The sequence below is a fragment of the Carcharodon carcharias genome, chromosome 6 (assembly GCF_017639515.1).
Source record: "Carcharodon carcharias isolate sCarCar2 chromosome 6, sCarCar2.pri, whole genome shotgun sequence".
In the NCBI taxonomy this organism is placed as follows: Eukaryota; Metazoa; Chordata; class Chondrichthyes; order Lamniformes; family Lamnidae; genus Carcharodon; species Carcharodon carcharias.
In genome coordinates, this window is record NC_054472.1 from 58,790,926 (window position 1) to 58,808,338 (window position 17,413).

General features: G+C 40.4%; 1 protein-coding gene across 1 annotated transcript in view; it reads left to right on the plus strand.

The window, feature by feature from the left end:
• The window catches only part of LOC121279399 (exostosin-1-like), a 187,477-nt gene that overhangs the window by 158,286 nt on the left and 11,778 nt on the right, over positions 1 to 17,413 (plus strand). Inside the window, exons 6-9 of the mRNA XM_041190618.1 lie at positions 7 to 125; positions 1,087 to 1,182; positions 5,365 to 5,454; positions 16,077 to 16,237. Coding sequence (XP_041046552.1) covers positions 7 to 125; positions 1,087 to 1,182; positions 5,365 to 5,454; positions 16,077 to 16,237 — 466 coding nt within the window. The remainder of the gene's footprint in view (positions 1 to 6; positions 126 to 1,086; positions 1,183 to 5,364; positions 5,455 to 16,076; positions 16,238 to 17,413) is intronic.

Consider the following 17,413-nt stretch of genomic DNA (forward strand, 5'->3'; position numbering starts at 1 on the left):
TTTCAGGTATAAAGTCTTCATCCAAGTTTACTGCCGTTATCCATGTAGTGACTCCGCTGGTTTCGCAGTCACAGCCAATATTAAAACTCCTAATAGCAGTAGCGAAGTCCCAATATTGTGCCCAGGTAGATTGACCATTTTTCTGTTAGAGAAAAAAATTTGTTTTTTTAGAGGCTGGGGTGGAGATTTGTGTTTTGTTAAAAATCCTTGTCAATTTTCTTTCCTGTCCTTCTGGAAGGCATCTTTGCTGCAGTCCAGTTTTATAGGCATGAAGTGCCTTACTGGTACCTCATCAAATTGATCATTATTCATGTATGAGTTTTGATGTCAAATGTGTCAACAACTGTTTGTCTATGGTGTTCCCACAGTTGTTTTACCATGCAAGTCTATCTCCCCCGTTGTGCGAACACACCCCATCTAGTCAGTGTGGTTAGAAAGTAATCAAGAGTTGGAATAGGGCTGATTTGGTATTTTTCCATCTTCATTCCAAACTTGTGGCTGTCTCGTGAATTATCGTGCCCCTGCCATTGCAGCAGTTGAAATCAGCTAACTCAGCACTGGCGGGGGGGGGTTGAACCTTGGCCTTCCTGCTTTTGTGGGGCTTGGCTGCTTCCTGGATAAACACCCTGTCTATTTGTGATGTGTAAACCATTAATATGATGATGCACATTTTTATGGAAAAGCTGTGTTGCTCCAAACACCACAGTATCCGGATGTAAATTGATAATGGCAGACCTGCAAAGAAAAAACTTACTACTTTCATCGTGCTTCACAATGTTTTGATTCTCTCCATATGTTCATGCACTCGCACTTTCCGTGTGTTTTTTTTTTTGTTGCCCCTTTTGAATTGTAATATTTTACCCAAGATGTTAGTTTATAGCTCTATGATCATGGAACAATTGTCAAGATATGTTTAATAAATCAAAGCCTGAGAAATATTCAAGTATTTTAAAAATTAATGATTATAATTTTGAAGTATGTAACTCTGTTGTCAATGAATAATGTGAGACAGTATTTTAATTGACGTTAACTTAGTGGCAATGTAAATACTGTATATTAATCACAATGGTGCTTTGCTGTTTGCAGGTTATTGTGTTATGGGACTGTGACAAACCTTTGCCAGCCAAACACCGGTGGCCCTCCACTGCTGTACCTGTACTGGTAATCGAAGGGGAAAATAAAGTAAGTTTTCTTTTCATAGAATGCTTACCTTCAGTTCACTTTGCCCTGTGAGTTGACAGAGTGGGGAGATTGCTTATATAGGATTTGCTGACTTTGTGTACTTCTGAATATAACCTTTGATATCTTACCAGGAAAAAGATGATTTAAAGGGACAAAAAAGGCATGCAACATGCACCAGAAACTATCAAGTGGCATTGGGCCCAGTAATTTGAATCCCAGTAATATTTGTGGTTTCTATGGTCTGCGTCCTGGTTAATTTGTTATAACTAGAATCTTCATTGCAAATATAAGGCTTTTTTAAAAAAAATAAAAACTTTACATAGACTTTCATGAATGCTACTTGTAGGTGGATCTTTTTTGTCATTTTGTGCAGTGGTCGTATCAAATGGCTTGGTTCATTAGGACTTTCGTTGAAAAGTAGTTCAAGCAAAAAGTATGTAAACCAGTGGATTGAATCAGGAACAGTAAAGCTGTGGTATCAACCAGACAATCCAGTTCAAATTCCTAACCTAGACTGCCATTGATATTAGCTCTCATATTGTAAAGTTAAGACTGTTAAACATGCCGTCATCTTTTTGCTCTTTCTCCTGCCTCATGATAATGATCTACTGGTACATGTAGGAAGTTCTAACCCCCGCTAGAAAAAGTATATATAAATTCTAATTTATGATGCAAGTGTATGTAAGATACAGTCAAGTTATGTAAACACTTCAGTGTGTCCAAAATTAAATCCATATTTGACATTTAAAATTATTTAATTTTCCAAAACGATGTTTGAGTTTAATGTTTAAGACATCTCTAAGCTTCATGCCATGGCCTTCACGTGTCTCCAATAACACTCTGCAGCTGTAATTTCTGTTGGAATCTATATAGAACTCTATAGTGGTTTCCATTGTTCCTTTATTTCAATTCAGCTGAGATGTTTCTCTTTGGAGCACATTGGGTTTTCACTTTTAAAAATGGACAATTTCAAAGAGTCCACCTTGGATGAAGCTTGTACCTTGAAGGTTAGGAACTTTGACTTTAATTTTTCAGGCCAGTTAAATTGACTTGTCTTCTAAAATAAGCACTTGGAGATCTTAAGCTATGCTGTACACCATATGCGTGTCCTCTCTTCCACTTCCATGACACTGTTCATCTCTGCCCCACCTCAGCTTCTCTGCCTCATCGATGTCTTGTTTGCCTCTGTACGCAACTATTCCAATGCTCCTGGCTGGCCTCCCACCTTGCATCCGTTCTGAACTTCAGCACATCCTAAACTCCGCCCTCATCCTAACTCACACCAGCTCCATTCACCCATTACCCCTGTGCCCACTGACCTATATAGGCATCTTGTCTGGGAACACCTCCGTTTTAAAATTCACATCCTTGTTTTCAAATCCCAACAATGCTTCACCCCTTGCTGTCTTTGTAGCCTCATTCAGCCCTACAACCTTTGAATATTTTTGCAATTCTGTGCTATTGGGCATCCCTGATTTTCTTTTCTCTCACCATTGGTGGCTGTGCCTTCAACCTTCCAGGCCCAAAGCTCTAGAATTCACTCCCTTAAACTGCTCTATTTTTCTCCTCCTTTAAGACTCTTAACACCTACCTCTTGACCAACATTATGGTGACCTCTTTGTTATGTCCAGCAAAGACATAACCTCAAACTTTATTCAATGTAGACGTTGTAATTAGCCATTTTTTAAAAAAAACGAAAAGCCAATGTACTGCAAAGATGTTGGCCAAACATCAGATGACCTGGTTTGTGTATTCAAAAATTGCTTCACTGTCTAGCTGCCTCACTGTTTATCAGAAACAAAAGGTGTTAACTACACATATCCTGAGACCATTAAGAGACATTCCTGAATTGAATGGATTTTTGTTTTTGAAACAATGAAGGTGATCATCTTAACTCCCCCCTCAGGATGTGTCTTAAAACAATCAACCAAAATATGGCTAACCAACCTAAAACATCCACCATATTTGGAAGAGGTACTGCCATTGTGAGGCATCACATGGTAATGCAGCCATGTTTGTCCCTTTATAATCTTTAAAATGCTCACTGCAGAAAGTAGGAGCAGTAGCAGAAACAGCAGTAACACCTATGCCCTAAAAGAACCTGAGGCCATAACATGACAAGGCCTCCAAACCTGTTCCTTTTCGGGTGTACCAATACATGAATCTGACCTCCTAGTAGTGAGACTGCAAGCAACCAACTTTGTGACCTGCAGAAAGTCCATCTTTTTGTGAGAATCCTGAAATGACTTTGGCATACGACTTCAGCTTTTGAATTTATCTAAACCACCCTTCAGGATTGAAAACGTCTTCTGCATCAGGCCTGCACCGTGTGTTTTCGAGAGCAAGTCAATCATGTGAATTATGAACTATTCTTTTGCTTACAACCTGGAAAAGTGCACTATTCTCTTCAGCTGTACTTTCCTTGAGTGTATCTGTGTGGTTGTGTGACTGAGTGAGTGCCGTAGCTTTAGATTTCAGGGTCAGTGTGTAAATAAACAATCAAAAAAGATTGCTGCTGGTTCTTCAAATTGTTCACACACTCGGGTTTAAAAAAACACACGCACATCTTCCTCTCAAAAGCTAACCAATTGCGAATAGTTGGGAAGGGAACAGGGATTTCAACAGTTCTCCCTTACCTTGTCCCCAACATCAGTTGTGTCAGATTTTGTTTGACGATCATTCCTGTGAAGTGGCCTGGGACACTCCAAAAGGTGTTTGTTTATTGTAGCACAAAGCACCTTTTTGACCAACCCGCGCTCTTTAAAAATTATGCTTGTATATTCTCTGTATATATAAAAAAACCAATGAACATTAGCCCCACTTGTCCTGGAGTATACACACTTCCTGCTACTAGGAATGGCATGGGTAGATGAGTTTTTTTGTCCTTCGTTTGTTTGCTTTCTATTATAATAAGTAAATGATCATGTTTTCCTTTCACCCTAGAGTATTTTTATTACTGTACCATTTTATGTGGTACTTCTTTTCACTAAAGAAATCTTTGTTGAATGATACCTTGACAGTTAATTAGAATTTACAGTCTGACCTGGTAGACAAAAGGTGTTGTATTATAAACCCTAGAAAATAAAACACCACTGAGCGAACTGAGTTAATGGACCTTGGCATAGCCAGAAATTGAATTGCTTCAATGGTCTGTGTTCCTCAGATAGGAAGTTGGAAAATGAGGGATGTTCCCACTCTTTATATGGAACAGAACAGAATTAGACTTGTTGTATAAATAAGCCTATTTATACCCATCATCTAAGCATGCACCTGATCAGAGGATCAACAACTGGGTAGTTGCTGGTGACCGAACAACTATACTCCAGCAAAAGTCAGTTTCTTTAGGAGCCACATTGAGGAAAGTTGGTGAAAATTACACAGTGAGTTCCTCACTCACTGAGCTTTCTGGCTAGACTCTTATTTTAAAAAAACATAACTTTAAAAACCTGCGAAATATCAGGAATAACCATTTCCCAGTTTGCACCACAGCATGTCTGGTGGACACCCAAATTTGTGGCCCTCTTGTCCCTCAATTTGAGCTGGATGTTGCCAAGACTAAACTTTATTATCAATCCAGTACACATTGCACCAGGAGTCCTGTATTTTATGGAGAATTAAATTTAAAGAATGTTTGCTTGTATTTGATGTATGCATTTTAAAATTTGGAAATAATGCTAAACGTTTAAAGATTCCCAAAATTATGTAGCTTAATGGGACACAGCAATTGTAATTCAACTGTTGTAATTTGTAGAACTGAATGGCTTCCTCCATGAAGAGGATGAACAAGAAGAAACATAAAAGCCTTTCAATAGTCCTATGTGCAATTTCCTATAATTGCCAACTTTTACTGAACCTTTATTTTGTGACTAAGTCAAATAATGTTGCATGTTACCTCTTGTTTAGAATAATTTGGCAATTTTTTGTAGAGTCTGTTTTTGCATTTCGTGTGAAGGAGGTACCTTTTGGAGATATGGGACGAATGCACAGCTGTGTTTGAATTAGAACCATCAGTGCCGGAATGTGTTAATGTAGATTCAGCAGTGATGTTATCCAATGCATGTGATAAATATCAATTTAGCAACAAACATTTATCAGGACTTTCTGTAAGACCACACTGACTTGTGTTTACCACCCTTGAAGATGCAAAATTAGTTATCTGCTTTTTTTCTGCATTATGTACAGGTTATGAGTAGCCGTTTTCTTCCATATGATGCCATCAATACGCATGCTGTACTTAGCCTTGATGAAGACACTGTTCTTTCTACCACAGAGGTAAGGATATTTAATATACACCGGCTTTCCCTATTAGCTCAATTTGTAAATGCAATGTCCAGTTTGGAAAGTCTTGCAGTTCAATAAGGTGCTAGATTTGATCCCTGTCTGTACAGAGTTAGTAGATCTCAATCAGGATGGAGATGGGGGGGTGCTGCAATTGGCCTTCAGTGCAGCTGGGCTAAGCAGACAACAATTCAGCTCAGATTCCCGTTCCTGATTGTTATTAGGTGTCCTGTGCTAGAGAGCACTTGAGCAGATGTTAAACAAGGTCAGGATTAGGCTAAGTTGAGATGTTTACAATTATCTGCTGACATTTGTTGCCTATGCACATGCAAACAATGGTGGATAAGAAAGAGCCCTTCCGTCCATCCCGCCTGTCACACACAACTGCAGTGCCTTGTGCATCACAATATAAACGAGTGCCAGTGCAATAAATTGTCATTACAGACAAAATTTGTTAAATGTTCTATATTTAAAGTTATATTTAGGAATTATAATTTATATTCATTTGTATTAATTTAATACATTTCTAGGGAGAGTAGTGAATATGTTGGGTCAAAGACCAACTCGTGGTAAAATTCAGCAGGTAGCCATGTTGCATACATCCATTTATGGTTATGGTGTTCATTCTCCTCCAAACACGAGTGGACTCGACTATAGATGAGCTTTATTTAAATCACAGTGGAGTTTTGATAGCAAATTTGGAACAATTCATTATAGATTTATTTTGATTCTGCATCACGCTTGCGGAGAAATCCACTAAATGGATAATGTACTTGATAACTGACATCCTGCTCAAAGAATTTTCTTTAGATCTCCTACAGAATGAGATTAGGAGAAACATTTTATGTAGAGAGCTGTTAGAGCATGTTTTATCACAGAGAGCAATCAAGGTGGAGATCTTTGCATGTTTTAAGGGAAAAGTGGGAAAATATCTGAATCAGGAGAAAATAAATGGAAAAAGCTAGTTATGGGTATAGTTTTGGATAGCTTTGGCAAAGAGCCAGCACATATGTGGGCCTGGATTTTCGATGAGTCGGGTTGACTCTAGAGGTGTTTAAAAATGACAGGCCTGACTCCATCTTGCCCCACCTTCCTTAACGAAAATATGGCGAGTGAGGACCCTTTTAAAGGAGACGGATCTGCCAAGTTGAGAGATTTCCCAACTTGAGCTTCCCACCTCTGACAAAATCTGGCCCATGATCTCCTTATGTGCTATGAACTTATATGATTATGATATACAGACTGAGAGCCAAGTGGAGGCAAAACAGGATGTGCTGACTGAGACACAAGCAGAAGAAGAAGAGGGTCAGGTAAAAATGAGCCCATAAGTGAAGAGCAACCATGCTTCTTTGGTGGTGGTCAGTGGAAGATTATCACGCTTTTGTGTTTCAAGGGCTGCTTGTTTTGATCAGTAACTGAACCTTGTAATTGTGTGTGGATTAGGGTTTCCAACCCTCCCAGAATGACTGGGAGATTCCAGGAATCGAATGGGGTTGGTGGGGTGGTGGTGTTGCACTACTTCCAAGCTGTATCTCAAGCAACCTGGGAGATCGGCTACTTAAATTTCCCCCTACTGTATGCACCACCCCAGATCCTGAGTTGGCATTGCATTGTGCATACTTTAGATCAGTGCTGTCCAGTATAAATCACTGATTTGCCGCAGATGTGGCTACGGCATCGTGCTTTTAACCGCATGCAGTAATTTCAGTAGAAAATGCCTTGCACACACTCACTCTTTGCAGGTAAATATATTTCATGTGCATAATTACTTAACAAACATCGACCATCATTCAGTAACCAAGAAAGTAAAACACTGGGTAGTCAAAATACTCGCGCACACTGCTTTTTTTGTCTTGCCATTTTACTGAAAAATGGAGAAAAAGGTTAAAGTTCACATATATAGCTGTGTGGATATGAGTGTTGAGGTCACATGCCCAACAGCATTTTTCATTTGATTGTTATTTATCAAAAATGCAATTAGTCATATCTGGATTCCCAATTAGCCATATGTGGCCAGTGGCTAGCATATTGAACAACACTGGACTTTGGGCAAATGAGGACTTTGATGGAGTAACCTACAGGAGAGAAGGCTGCTGGGTGCACATGTAGAAATGCTTGGTGCATTGGGAAACCTGCCACAGAGCCTGTTGACACTGTCAAGGAACATGGAGAAATCTAACTCCAACTTGGTACAGGGCTTTGCAATAAGCTAGGAGCCCAACCTTTCCAGAATGGCAGACCCAGCTGTTGTGCAGCGTCTGATGGCAGATGTCTCTGTCCCACTGCAGTACATGCATAAGTCACCTAGTACTACAGTGGAAGCTCAGATAGAGGTCATGAGATTTCTGCTTGTTCTCATGCAAGCCAAACTTGGTGCCATGCAGACTTAGACTGCTGCCATAATGGCTATGGATACCTGTGCTCAATGGGGCATGCAGTGTCTCACAGCAGTCCACGTGTCTGTGCTCCAATACATTGCTAAGTTTGCTGAGGCATCAGCCGGGGGGAATGGCAGTAGCTGTATGGTGGACAAGCCTGCTGGTCCCTCGGGGACAGAGTTCATGTTCCCACTACTGCCACTCCACCAGTACCCATGTTGCCTTTCAGCCAGACTGCTGCTGCCCATGCCTAGGGAATGCAGTGCAAAACTGGGTGCTCAAGGGTGTCCTGCAAGACCATTTGCACTCTTTCCCCCATTAAAAGTCAGCACCAGGCCAACAAAGGCAACCACAAGGGTGAATAGTTAAGAATTTTGTGTATTATTGGATGCCTTGTTGAATAATGTTAGCATGGAACTGTTGTTTTGTGGTGTTTTATTGTTCAGGAGTTTGATCAAGAAGACACTGTAATGGTCTATAAGAGGGATGATAAGGTGGGGAAGTGTGGACCAGTGGTGATCTGGGTATTTTCCATGGGAATTGGAGCTCCTGGACAGCCCATCCAGAGCATTAATTTCCCAGGTGTCTCCTCCCTTCCTGTTGAGGTGGTCCCTACAGCCCTGGTGGCAGGGCTGCACCCTTATGATGGCCAGGTTGTGGAGGATATGGCAGACCACCATGAATCAGGAAACTTGCTCTGGCAAGTACTGGAGGACTCCCCTAAGCAGTCCAGACAGCAGAACCATTGTTTCAGGATGCCAGTGATCTGCTTCATGACAACCTTAGTTGTCATTGTAGGAGTGCTTTCATGGGTAGTCGGCTGACAGAGGGCAGTCATCAGCAATGTGTACAGTGAGTAGTCACTGAGCAGCCACTCTTTAGTTTGATGTGACCTGAAGACGACTGAGAATGGAAGCATCATGATTGCTGCCAGGATAGCAGGCATTCACCAATTTGAAGGTCTGAACATGGTTGCACACCAGATGCACATTCAGGAAGTGGAACCCTTTGTGGTTGTGGTACATCCCCTCATGGAATTGAGTTTCCTGCAGAGCCATGCGATTGCAGTCCATAGCTTCCCACACCATGGGGGAGTCCACTATCCTGGCAAAGCCATATGTCCACCTCTCTCTGCTTGGAGAGATGACAGTGAAGCCTTTCCTTCTGACGTACAGAGCCTTGGTGACCTCCTAGTGCAGGGATGGATGATGAACTAAAGTATGTTGGCGATGTCACAAGCTCCAACCTGGAAGGATCCACTGGTGTAGAAATTGTGGACCAAGGTTTCCTTGAGACCACTGGTAATGCCATCCTCATCCTGCTCTGCAACGTTGGGTCTAGTTGGAAGAGGGGGCATTGTTCTGTAACCATGTCTTTACTGAAGTTTAGCTGCCACAGACACTGCTCCTTGCTGAGATGCAGATAGGACAAGTGCTCTCCAAAGACCCTATGTGATTATGGCCACCTGCTGAGAGGCCTTCTTATCCCCTTCCCTCAGGGGTTAGCTTCTCCTCTCTGATGCCACTGTTCTATTTCCCTGTATTACTGCAACCATAGCCCCTCATGACTGAGAGCAAATGGTGCACTGAGGTTTTTCAAAAGCACACCACTCCTTCCAAAGGTCCAGCATCACTCCCTTCTGACTGAAAGACTTTCCATCAACTGCTCAAATAACAATAGTACTTGACCTGGATTGTGATGTCTTTACATAGTGCTGGTGGAGGATCTCTCATGCAGCTAAGTATAGGGTTGTAGCATATTATCATGGATAGAGGATTGGTTAGCTAACAGGAAACAAAGAGTAGGGATAAATAGGTCATTTATGGGTTGGCAAGCTATAACTAGTGGAGTGCCACAGGAATCAATGCTTAGGCCTCAACTATTTACAATCTATATCAATGACATGGATGAAGGGACTGAAGGTGTGGTTTGCAGTAACACAAAGTTAGGTAAAAAAGTAAGTTGTATTGAGGACAGAAAAGGTTACAAACAGATATAGCTAGGTGCAAAAAAGACATTGAAGCTTTTTGTCTTGCACTCATCAGGACACTTCGCAAGAATACCAATATAGGGGGGAAAAGAACAACTTATACTATGAGAAGAAAGTGCTGATTGGTTGGCAAGTGGACTCTGATAGAGGCGTTGCCATGGAGAATGCACCAATTGATGCAGGCAGGGTCATTTGGTGCATTCTCCATTGGTATTCTTGCCAAGTGTCCTGATGAATGCAAGACAAAAAGCTTCTTTTTCAGCGATACTCAAGTTCTGTACTACCAAACGACTATTTTGATATAGATAGGCTTAAATGAGTGGGCACACATTTGGCAGATGGAATATGATGTGGAAAAATGTGAATTTGTCTATTTTGGAAAGAAGAATACAAAAGAAGTTTATTATTTAATTGGAGGGAGATCACAACTGTGAGGTACGAAGGGATCTGGGTGTCCTGGTACATGAATTGCATAAAGTTAATATGCAGGTACAGCAAGTGATTAGGAAGGCATATGAAATGTTTATTGTAAGGGTTTTGAAATATATAAGTATGGAAGTTTTGCTACGGTTGTACAGGGCATTGGTGAGATCACATCTGGAGAGCTGTATACTGTTTTGGTCTCCTTACTTAAAGGATATAATTGCATTAAAAACAGATTCACTCAACTGATTCCTGGTGAGGAGGTTATCTTATGAGGAAAGGGTGGACAGGTTGGGCCTGTATCCATTGAAATTTAGAAGAATGAGATGTGGTCTTATTGAAACAATTAAGATCCTCCGGGTGGATGCTGAGAGAATGAGGAGACACAGTTTAAAAATAAAAGGTCTCACATTTAAGATGGAGGTGAGGAGCAATATTTTCTGAGGGTCTTGAATCTGTGGAATTCTCTTCCCCAGAGAGCAGTGCAGGCAGGTCCATTTAATATTTTTAAGGCTGAGTTAGATAGATTCTTGATTGACAAGTGAGTCAAAAGGTATAAAGAGTAGACAGGAAAGTGGAGTTGAAGCCACAACCAGATCAACCATGGCCTTATCAAATGGCAGAGCAGGCTTGAGGGGCTGAATGGCCTACTCCTCCTAATTCATATGTTCAGATGTACTTGTTTAAGGGAGGGCATTAACATGACAGCGATGTTCAAAATGGTAGGTCAGGTACCAAAGCAGCATTAGGCACTGATTAACATCACAGTCCATTTGGAGTGCTTCCAATGTGCTCACGAGACCACCATGCTGTCGCCCTCCACAGCATATTGATTGGCATGGACAGTGTCAGAAGGTCGTCGGGAGCGGGCCACCGCCATTTTTTTCCTAGCACCAAAACCAGTGTGCTATGAGTTGAATTTTGCAGCCTAAGTGTTTTCTGATGCTGTGATGCGGAAAGCAGGAGTTTCATGGATTTTCAAGGAGCATTTGCATTTTGGAAAATTGCACACCAGTATTATGTAAAACAGAAACAGAATTACCTGGAAAAACTCAGCACGTCTGGCAGCATGTTGAGTCATGAGGACTTGAAACGTCAACTCTTTTTTTTTCTCCGCTGCTGATGCCAGACCTGCCGAGTTTTTCCAGATAATTCTGTTTTTGTTTTGGATTTCCAGCATCCATAGTTTTTTGTTTTTATACCAGTATTATGTATGTGTTCTTTTTCAAGTTTTCACCACTCCTATCCTATCCACTAAAGGCGTAAAGTTAAGCCGCGAGTTAAATCACTGAGAGTCAGCAAGCTTATCAATCATGGAAAGCCATCAGAGCTGAGCCCAGCCCTGCTCCCACTTGCATCTGCCTACACATTTTTCACCAGTGGATCACTGAACTGTAATTATCAGGAATCATGGATGTATTTTTCTGTCCCTTTTCAGGAGCTGTAAGGGCGAATTATAATCCAACTGTTGACCCGGTGGACATTGGCACTTTGGGGGAAAAATGCGACTTTGTAGTCTGTTAGACCATTATTGCAACATGCAATATGTGTTCATTAGTTCATCCAGCAGCCTCCCCATCCTTCTGTTTTTTGGAAGTTGCCATGCTTATTTTTAAAACTTGGGCATGTTTTTTGCTCAATACAAAGCTACAGCTGACTGTTTGCAAACTGGATTGCTGCTGGCAAAAGGATGGAACAAAAATTATGGCAAGTTTCATTCTACTGAGTGGATGACTATCATACACAGTAATATAGTCAGTGCAACAAAATAATTTAATTGTAGTTTCTACTCTGTCAAAACTGTTTTTAAAAGCAAAGCCAATAAGAGTATTTGGTTTAGCCAAAAAGCTGTTTTCAAGCATGTTAATACACTTCTATCGTGATGTTGTAGTAATGGTCTAACAGACTACAAAGTCGCATTTTTTCCCCAAAGTGCCAATGTCCACCTGGTCAACAGTTGGATTACAATTGGCCCTTAGAGCTCCTGAAAAGGGACAGAAAAATACATTCATGATTCCTGATAATTACAGTTCAGTGTTCCATCGGAAGATTAATTTTGAAAACTTTTTGAAGGGCAGAGTCAAATGCAAAAAGAAAACTTTTCCATTTGAATTTAGTTGTACTGAGTTATCTGGGTAATTAATTATTGGGATTTTAGCAACCATTTTATTAAAAAACATTTACAAGAAAAAGTCAATCAGTAATCCGTAATCATCTTCCCTTATCTTAATTACGATGTCTGCTGCCAGGATAGCTTTGAGGATAGTTCATTTGAGTGACATTATTATGTAGATAATATTGGTTGGATTTTAGCAATGGGAGGAATATTGTTAATTAAAATCCTATTACTGATCTATTGACAACATTTGTAGGATGAAATGCATACTCTTGGGCAGATTATGCAGTGGTAATAAGATCATTTGATCATTTTGTCCTTAATTACTTTGGTGTTTTAATTATGCAGAAGGATCAATTTTCTTTACACATCCCCAGCTCTTCCATGAGATTTCAATACTATTATTAAAATCCTAAATCTGAACATGTTATTCATTTTTGTTTTAAATATTGAAATTGCTAGATTAAAGTGCAATGCATTACGAATGATGAAATATATCTTGTCCCAGGACAGTGCTTTGTGAACTTAGTTTTTCCATAAAACACTATATTCAAATATATCTATGATCTTATTACCATTGCATAATCTGCCCAAGAGTATGCATTTCATCCTACAAATGTTGTCAATAGATCAGTAATAGGATTTTAATTAACAAATATATTTGCACAAATGAGTTTGAATAAAGTGCACTGTTATTAGCCCTTGGTATATCAGTGAGGAGGCTGCAGTTGTGCATCACTACAGTAAGTGATCTCCCAGCATCTTCTATTCCAGTATAAACCATATGTAGTTTTTAAAATTCCCTATAGTTTAGCTGAGAATGGTTTTTCGTGGAAAAGTACTTTTATAAAATAGGACAGTAGTCAGGAATTATAAAAGGATTGATAAATTATATTTATATGTTGCCTTTAATTTAATAGAACAGTCTCAAGGCACTTCACAGAGGCATTATAAAGCAAAATATGACACAAGGGGACAGTAGGGCAAATGACAAAATGCTTGGTTAGAGTTAGGGTTTAAGGAGTAGGGAGGGGAAAGCAAGTTAGAGAAATGGGAAGGTTTAGAAAGTGAATTTCAGAGCTTAGAGCATAGGCACCTGAAGGTGCAGCCACCAGTAATAGAGCGATTAAAATCTGGTTGCTGAAGAGGCTGGAATTAGAGGAGCACAGATATCTCAGAAGGTTTTAGGGCTGGAAGAGATTACAGAGGTATGGAGGGACCAAGCCTTAGAGGGATTTAAAAACTAGGATGAGAATTTTAAAAATCAAGGCATTGCTTAACCCGGAGCCAGTGTAGGTCAGCGAGCACTGGGGTGATGGGTGAATGGAATTTGGTGCAAGTTAGGAAATGGGCAGCAGACCTTTGGATGTCCTCAAGCTTACAAGGGTAGAATGTGGGATGGCTTCCAGGAGTACATTGGAATAGTAAATTCTGGAGGTAACAAAGACGAGAGTTTCAATAGCAGTAAAGCTAAGACAGGGCGGAGTCAGGCAATGTTACAGAGGTGAAAACAGGCACTCTTGGTGACAGCATGGATATTTGCTTGAAAACCCATCTCGGGGTCAAAATGACCCCAGGTTTGAAATAGTCTGGTTCAGCTTCAGACATATTGCCAGAGAGAGGAATGGAGTTAGTGGCAGGGTCCAAAGTTCACAGCTTCTGTCTTCCCAATATTTAATTGGAGGAAATTTCTGCTCATCCAATACTCAATGTCAGACTTGTCTGACAATTTAGAGACAGTGGAGGGATCACAAGGTAAAACTGATAAAGGTAAAGTGAGCACGTCAGTGTATATATGGAAACTGACATCTTCTGATGATATTGTCGAGGGGCGTCCTGTGGATAAGAAATAGGAGGGGGTCAAAAATAGACCCTTGGAGGACACCAGAGGTAACTATGCAAGAATGGGAAGAGATCCACAATGGAGATTCTCTGGCTACGATTGGATAAATAAGAATAGAACCAGGTGAGTGCAGTCCCACCCAGCTGGACGATGGTGGAGAGGTACTGGAGAAGAATAGTGTGATCAGCTGTGTAAAAGGCTGCAGACAGGTCAAAAAGGATGAGGAAGGATAGTTTGCCTTTGTACAGTCACACAGGGTATCGATTGTAAATTTGATAAAGAGCCATTTCAATACTGTGATAGGTGAAAGCCTGTTTGGAGGGATATAAACATGAAATCCCAGGAACGATGGACTCTAATTTGGGAGGCAACCACATATCCAAGGCCTTTGGAGAGGATTGGGAGGTTGGCAATAGGATGATAGTTTGCTAGAATGGAATGGTCAGAGATTGTTTTTGTGGGAAAAGGGGTGAAGACGGCAGAGTTGAGAGAGGAACAGAGTCAGATAATAAACTGTTAAGTGTCATTTAGCGTTGCGAGCCAGGAAGAGAAGCTAGTTGGTCAGTGGTTTAGTGGAAATAGGGTCAAGAGAGCAGGAGATGGGTCTCATGGATAAGATGAGCTCAGAGAGAGCATCAGAGGAGGTGGGAGAGAAACAAGAGAGATAAAAAGTCAAGGTTGAGGTAAGAAGCAGCCTTAGAAGAATTTAGGGCTAGGTAAAGGGAGGCAACAAAGAAATTCAGGAGCTCCTCGAACTCGTTTTTTTTTTAATTGCCATAGGTATCCCACATTGTTTTTGAACAGGGATTGTGGATATATTTCTAATCTGGACTTAAGCCCTTAATGTTTTTGACCTAGAACATCATGAAACAAAACGGTCTCCCACATCATTCTGTGAAACCTTGCCTTAAATCTTACGTAAGTACGTAAATAGGAGCAGCAGTATGCCTTACGACACTGTTTTCTCTGCCATTCAAAAAAATCATGGCTTAACTTCTACATCAACTTCATTTTCCTACACTACCCTCATCATCCCTTGATTCCCTTAGTGCCTTAAAAATCTGTCGACCTCAGCCTTGAATATACTCAATGACTGAGCGTCCACAGCCATTTGGAGTGGAGAATTTCAAAGATTACAACCCTCTGAGTGATGTAATTTCTCCTTATCTCAATTCTAAACGGATGACCTTTTATCCTGAGACTATGACCTCCTAGGTCTAGGCTTTCTAGCCAGAGGAAGCAACCTCTGAGAATCTGCAGCCTGCAGTCTTAAGAATTCTGTGTTTCAATGAAATCACTTCTTATTCTTCTAAACTTCTCCAAAGACAGGCCTGTTCTACTCATCTATGTTGGAGCGGTTAAAAATAAGCATTACTGTAGTTCAAGGAAACCTGAATAAATGCCCCATGCTTTGTACTCTGTTATGTTATTTTATATAATTCAGGTTTACAGTTGTGCTTCAAAAGTTTTGTATTTGCACTACATCTTGAAAATATTAACTATCAAATGTCATCCAATCCCCTCCATATATCATAAGAGAACAGGTTTTGCAGAAATAGATTGATAAGTTATTCAACCTTAGAAGAGAAGATACTTCACCTAAATTTTGACATCGCTTATAGTTTAGGAAAAAAAACTGTTGAAGTATGTTCTACAGATTTATTTCCCTGGGAGTTGAATTTTTTTTTTATCTTAACGCCTCTGCTAAGTGACAGTTGTCTTTGTCTATTTCACAGTTTTTAAAAACAAAGATTATAGCCCTCATGAACCACTTGCACATGAATTTAGCATTTTCTCTTCTATCATTATTATGAAGGTTGATTAATCTTAATTTTTAATAAATTGACTTTGGCTTCATCTTTTTAGGTGGATTTTGCCTTCATCGTGTGGCAAAGCTTCCCTGAGAGAATTGTAGGATACCCAGCTCGCAGTCATTTCTGGGACAGCACAAAGGAAAGATGGGGGTACACATCTAAATGGACCAATGATTACTCCATGGTCCTAACAGGCGCTGCTATCTACCACAGGTATGTACATAGGCAGGCAGCAAAATATTGCTTACAAACTCCCTCTCTTATACAATAAACATTTGTATGTTGTTCCACAAAGCTGAATTCTACCATTTGGGGAATCCAGCAAGTCATTATCCAACTAATCTGTGGTACAGTGTTTTATATCTTACTTTTAATGCACATAGTCATATATTCATAATTCTTTGAAGGTTGCATGGCAAGTTGATAAGCAGTTAAGGAAGCACAGGAGATGCATGGATTTTTTAATAGTGCCATTGAATACAAAACCAAAGAAATCACGCTGAACCTTTACAAATCTCAGTTCAGACTCAGCTGAAGTATTGTGTACGATTCTTGGCGCACTACCCTTTAGGAAGGATGTCAAAGCCTTGGAGAGAGTAGAGAGGAAGTTTACCAAAATAAGAGACTTCAGTTATACGAAGAGGTTGGATAAGCTGAAACTGTTCTCTTCAGAATGGAAAATGTTAAGGGAAGACCTAACGGAGATACTCAAAATTAAGTTTTAATAATGTGGATCGGTAACTAAAGGGTCATAAATTTAAAACCCTTTACAAAAGAACTAGAGGAGAAGTAAGGAGATATTATTTTATGATCTGGAATGCACAATCTGGAAAGGTGTTGGAATCAAATACTGTAGGACACGTAACTAGTCTTAATAAATTTTAAAGTCAATATTTTATACATAAAAACTGGAAGCTATAAATTGCCCTTTGCTCAAACCAGAGATAATGGGCAGAATCTTCTGGCTGGCGTGCAGGTGGTGGAGCCTGCACGCCAATGCTTAAAATGTTGTGCGAGCGTTCCGGCGTCAGCATGCGGCATCGTGATATTTCGGTTGGCGGGCGCGCACAGCAGCGGGTCGCGCGCCCGCTGTTAATTAAAGGCCTCATTAAGGCCCTTAACTTGCCAATTGTCGACGATTTTGAGGGGCCCGTGCAAACTTCGGCTCGGCGTACGGGCCCAACGGGCAGGAGGGTAGGTGATTTTTTTTTTACAAACCGATCCAGTGGCGGGATGAGGTTTGATATAGGTTTTAAAAACATTTAATATAGTTTTTGTTAATATTATTAACAGGTCCCATCTCGTCTGACATTTTCATTTAATGGATTTTTAATTGCTCTATTTTTTTACATTTGCCAGCCTTTCAGCGATCTCCCTGAGGCAGCACTT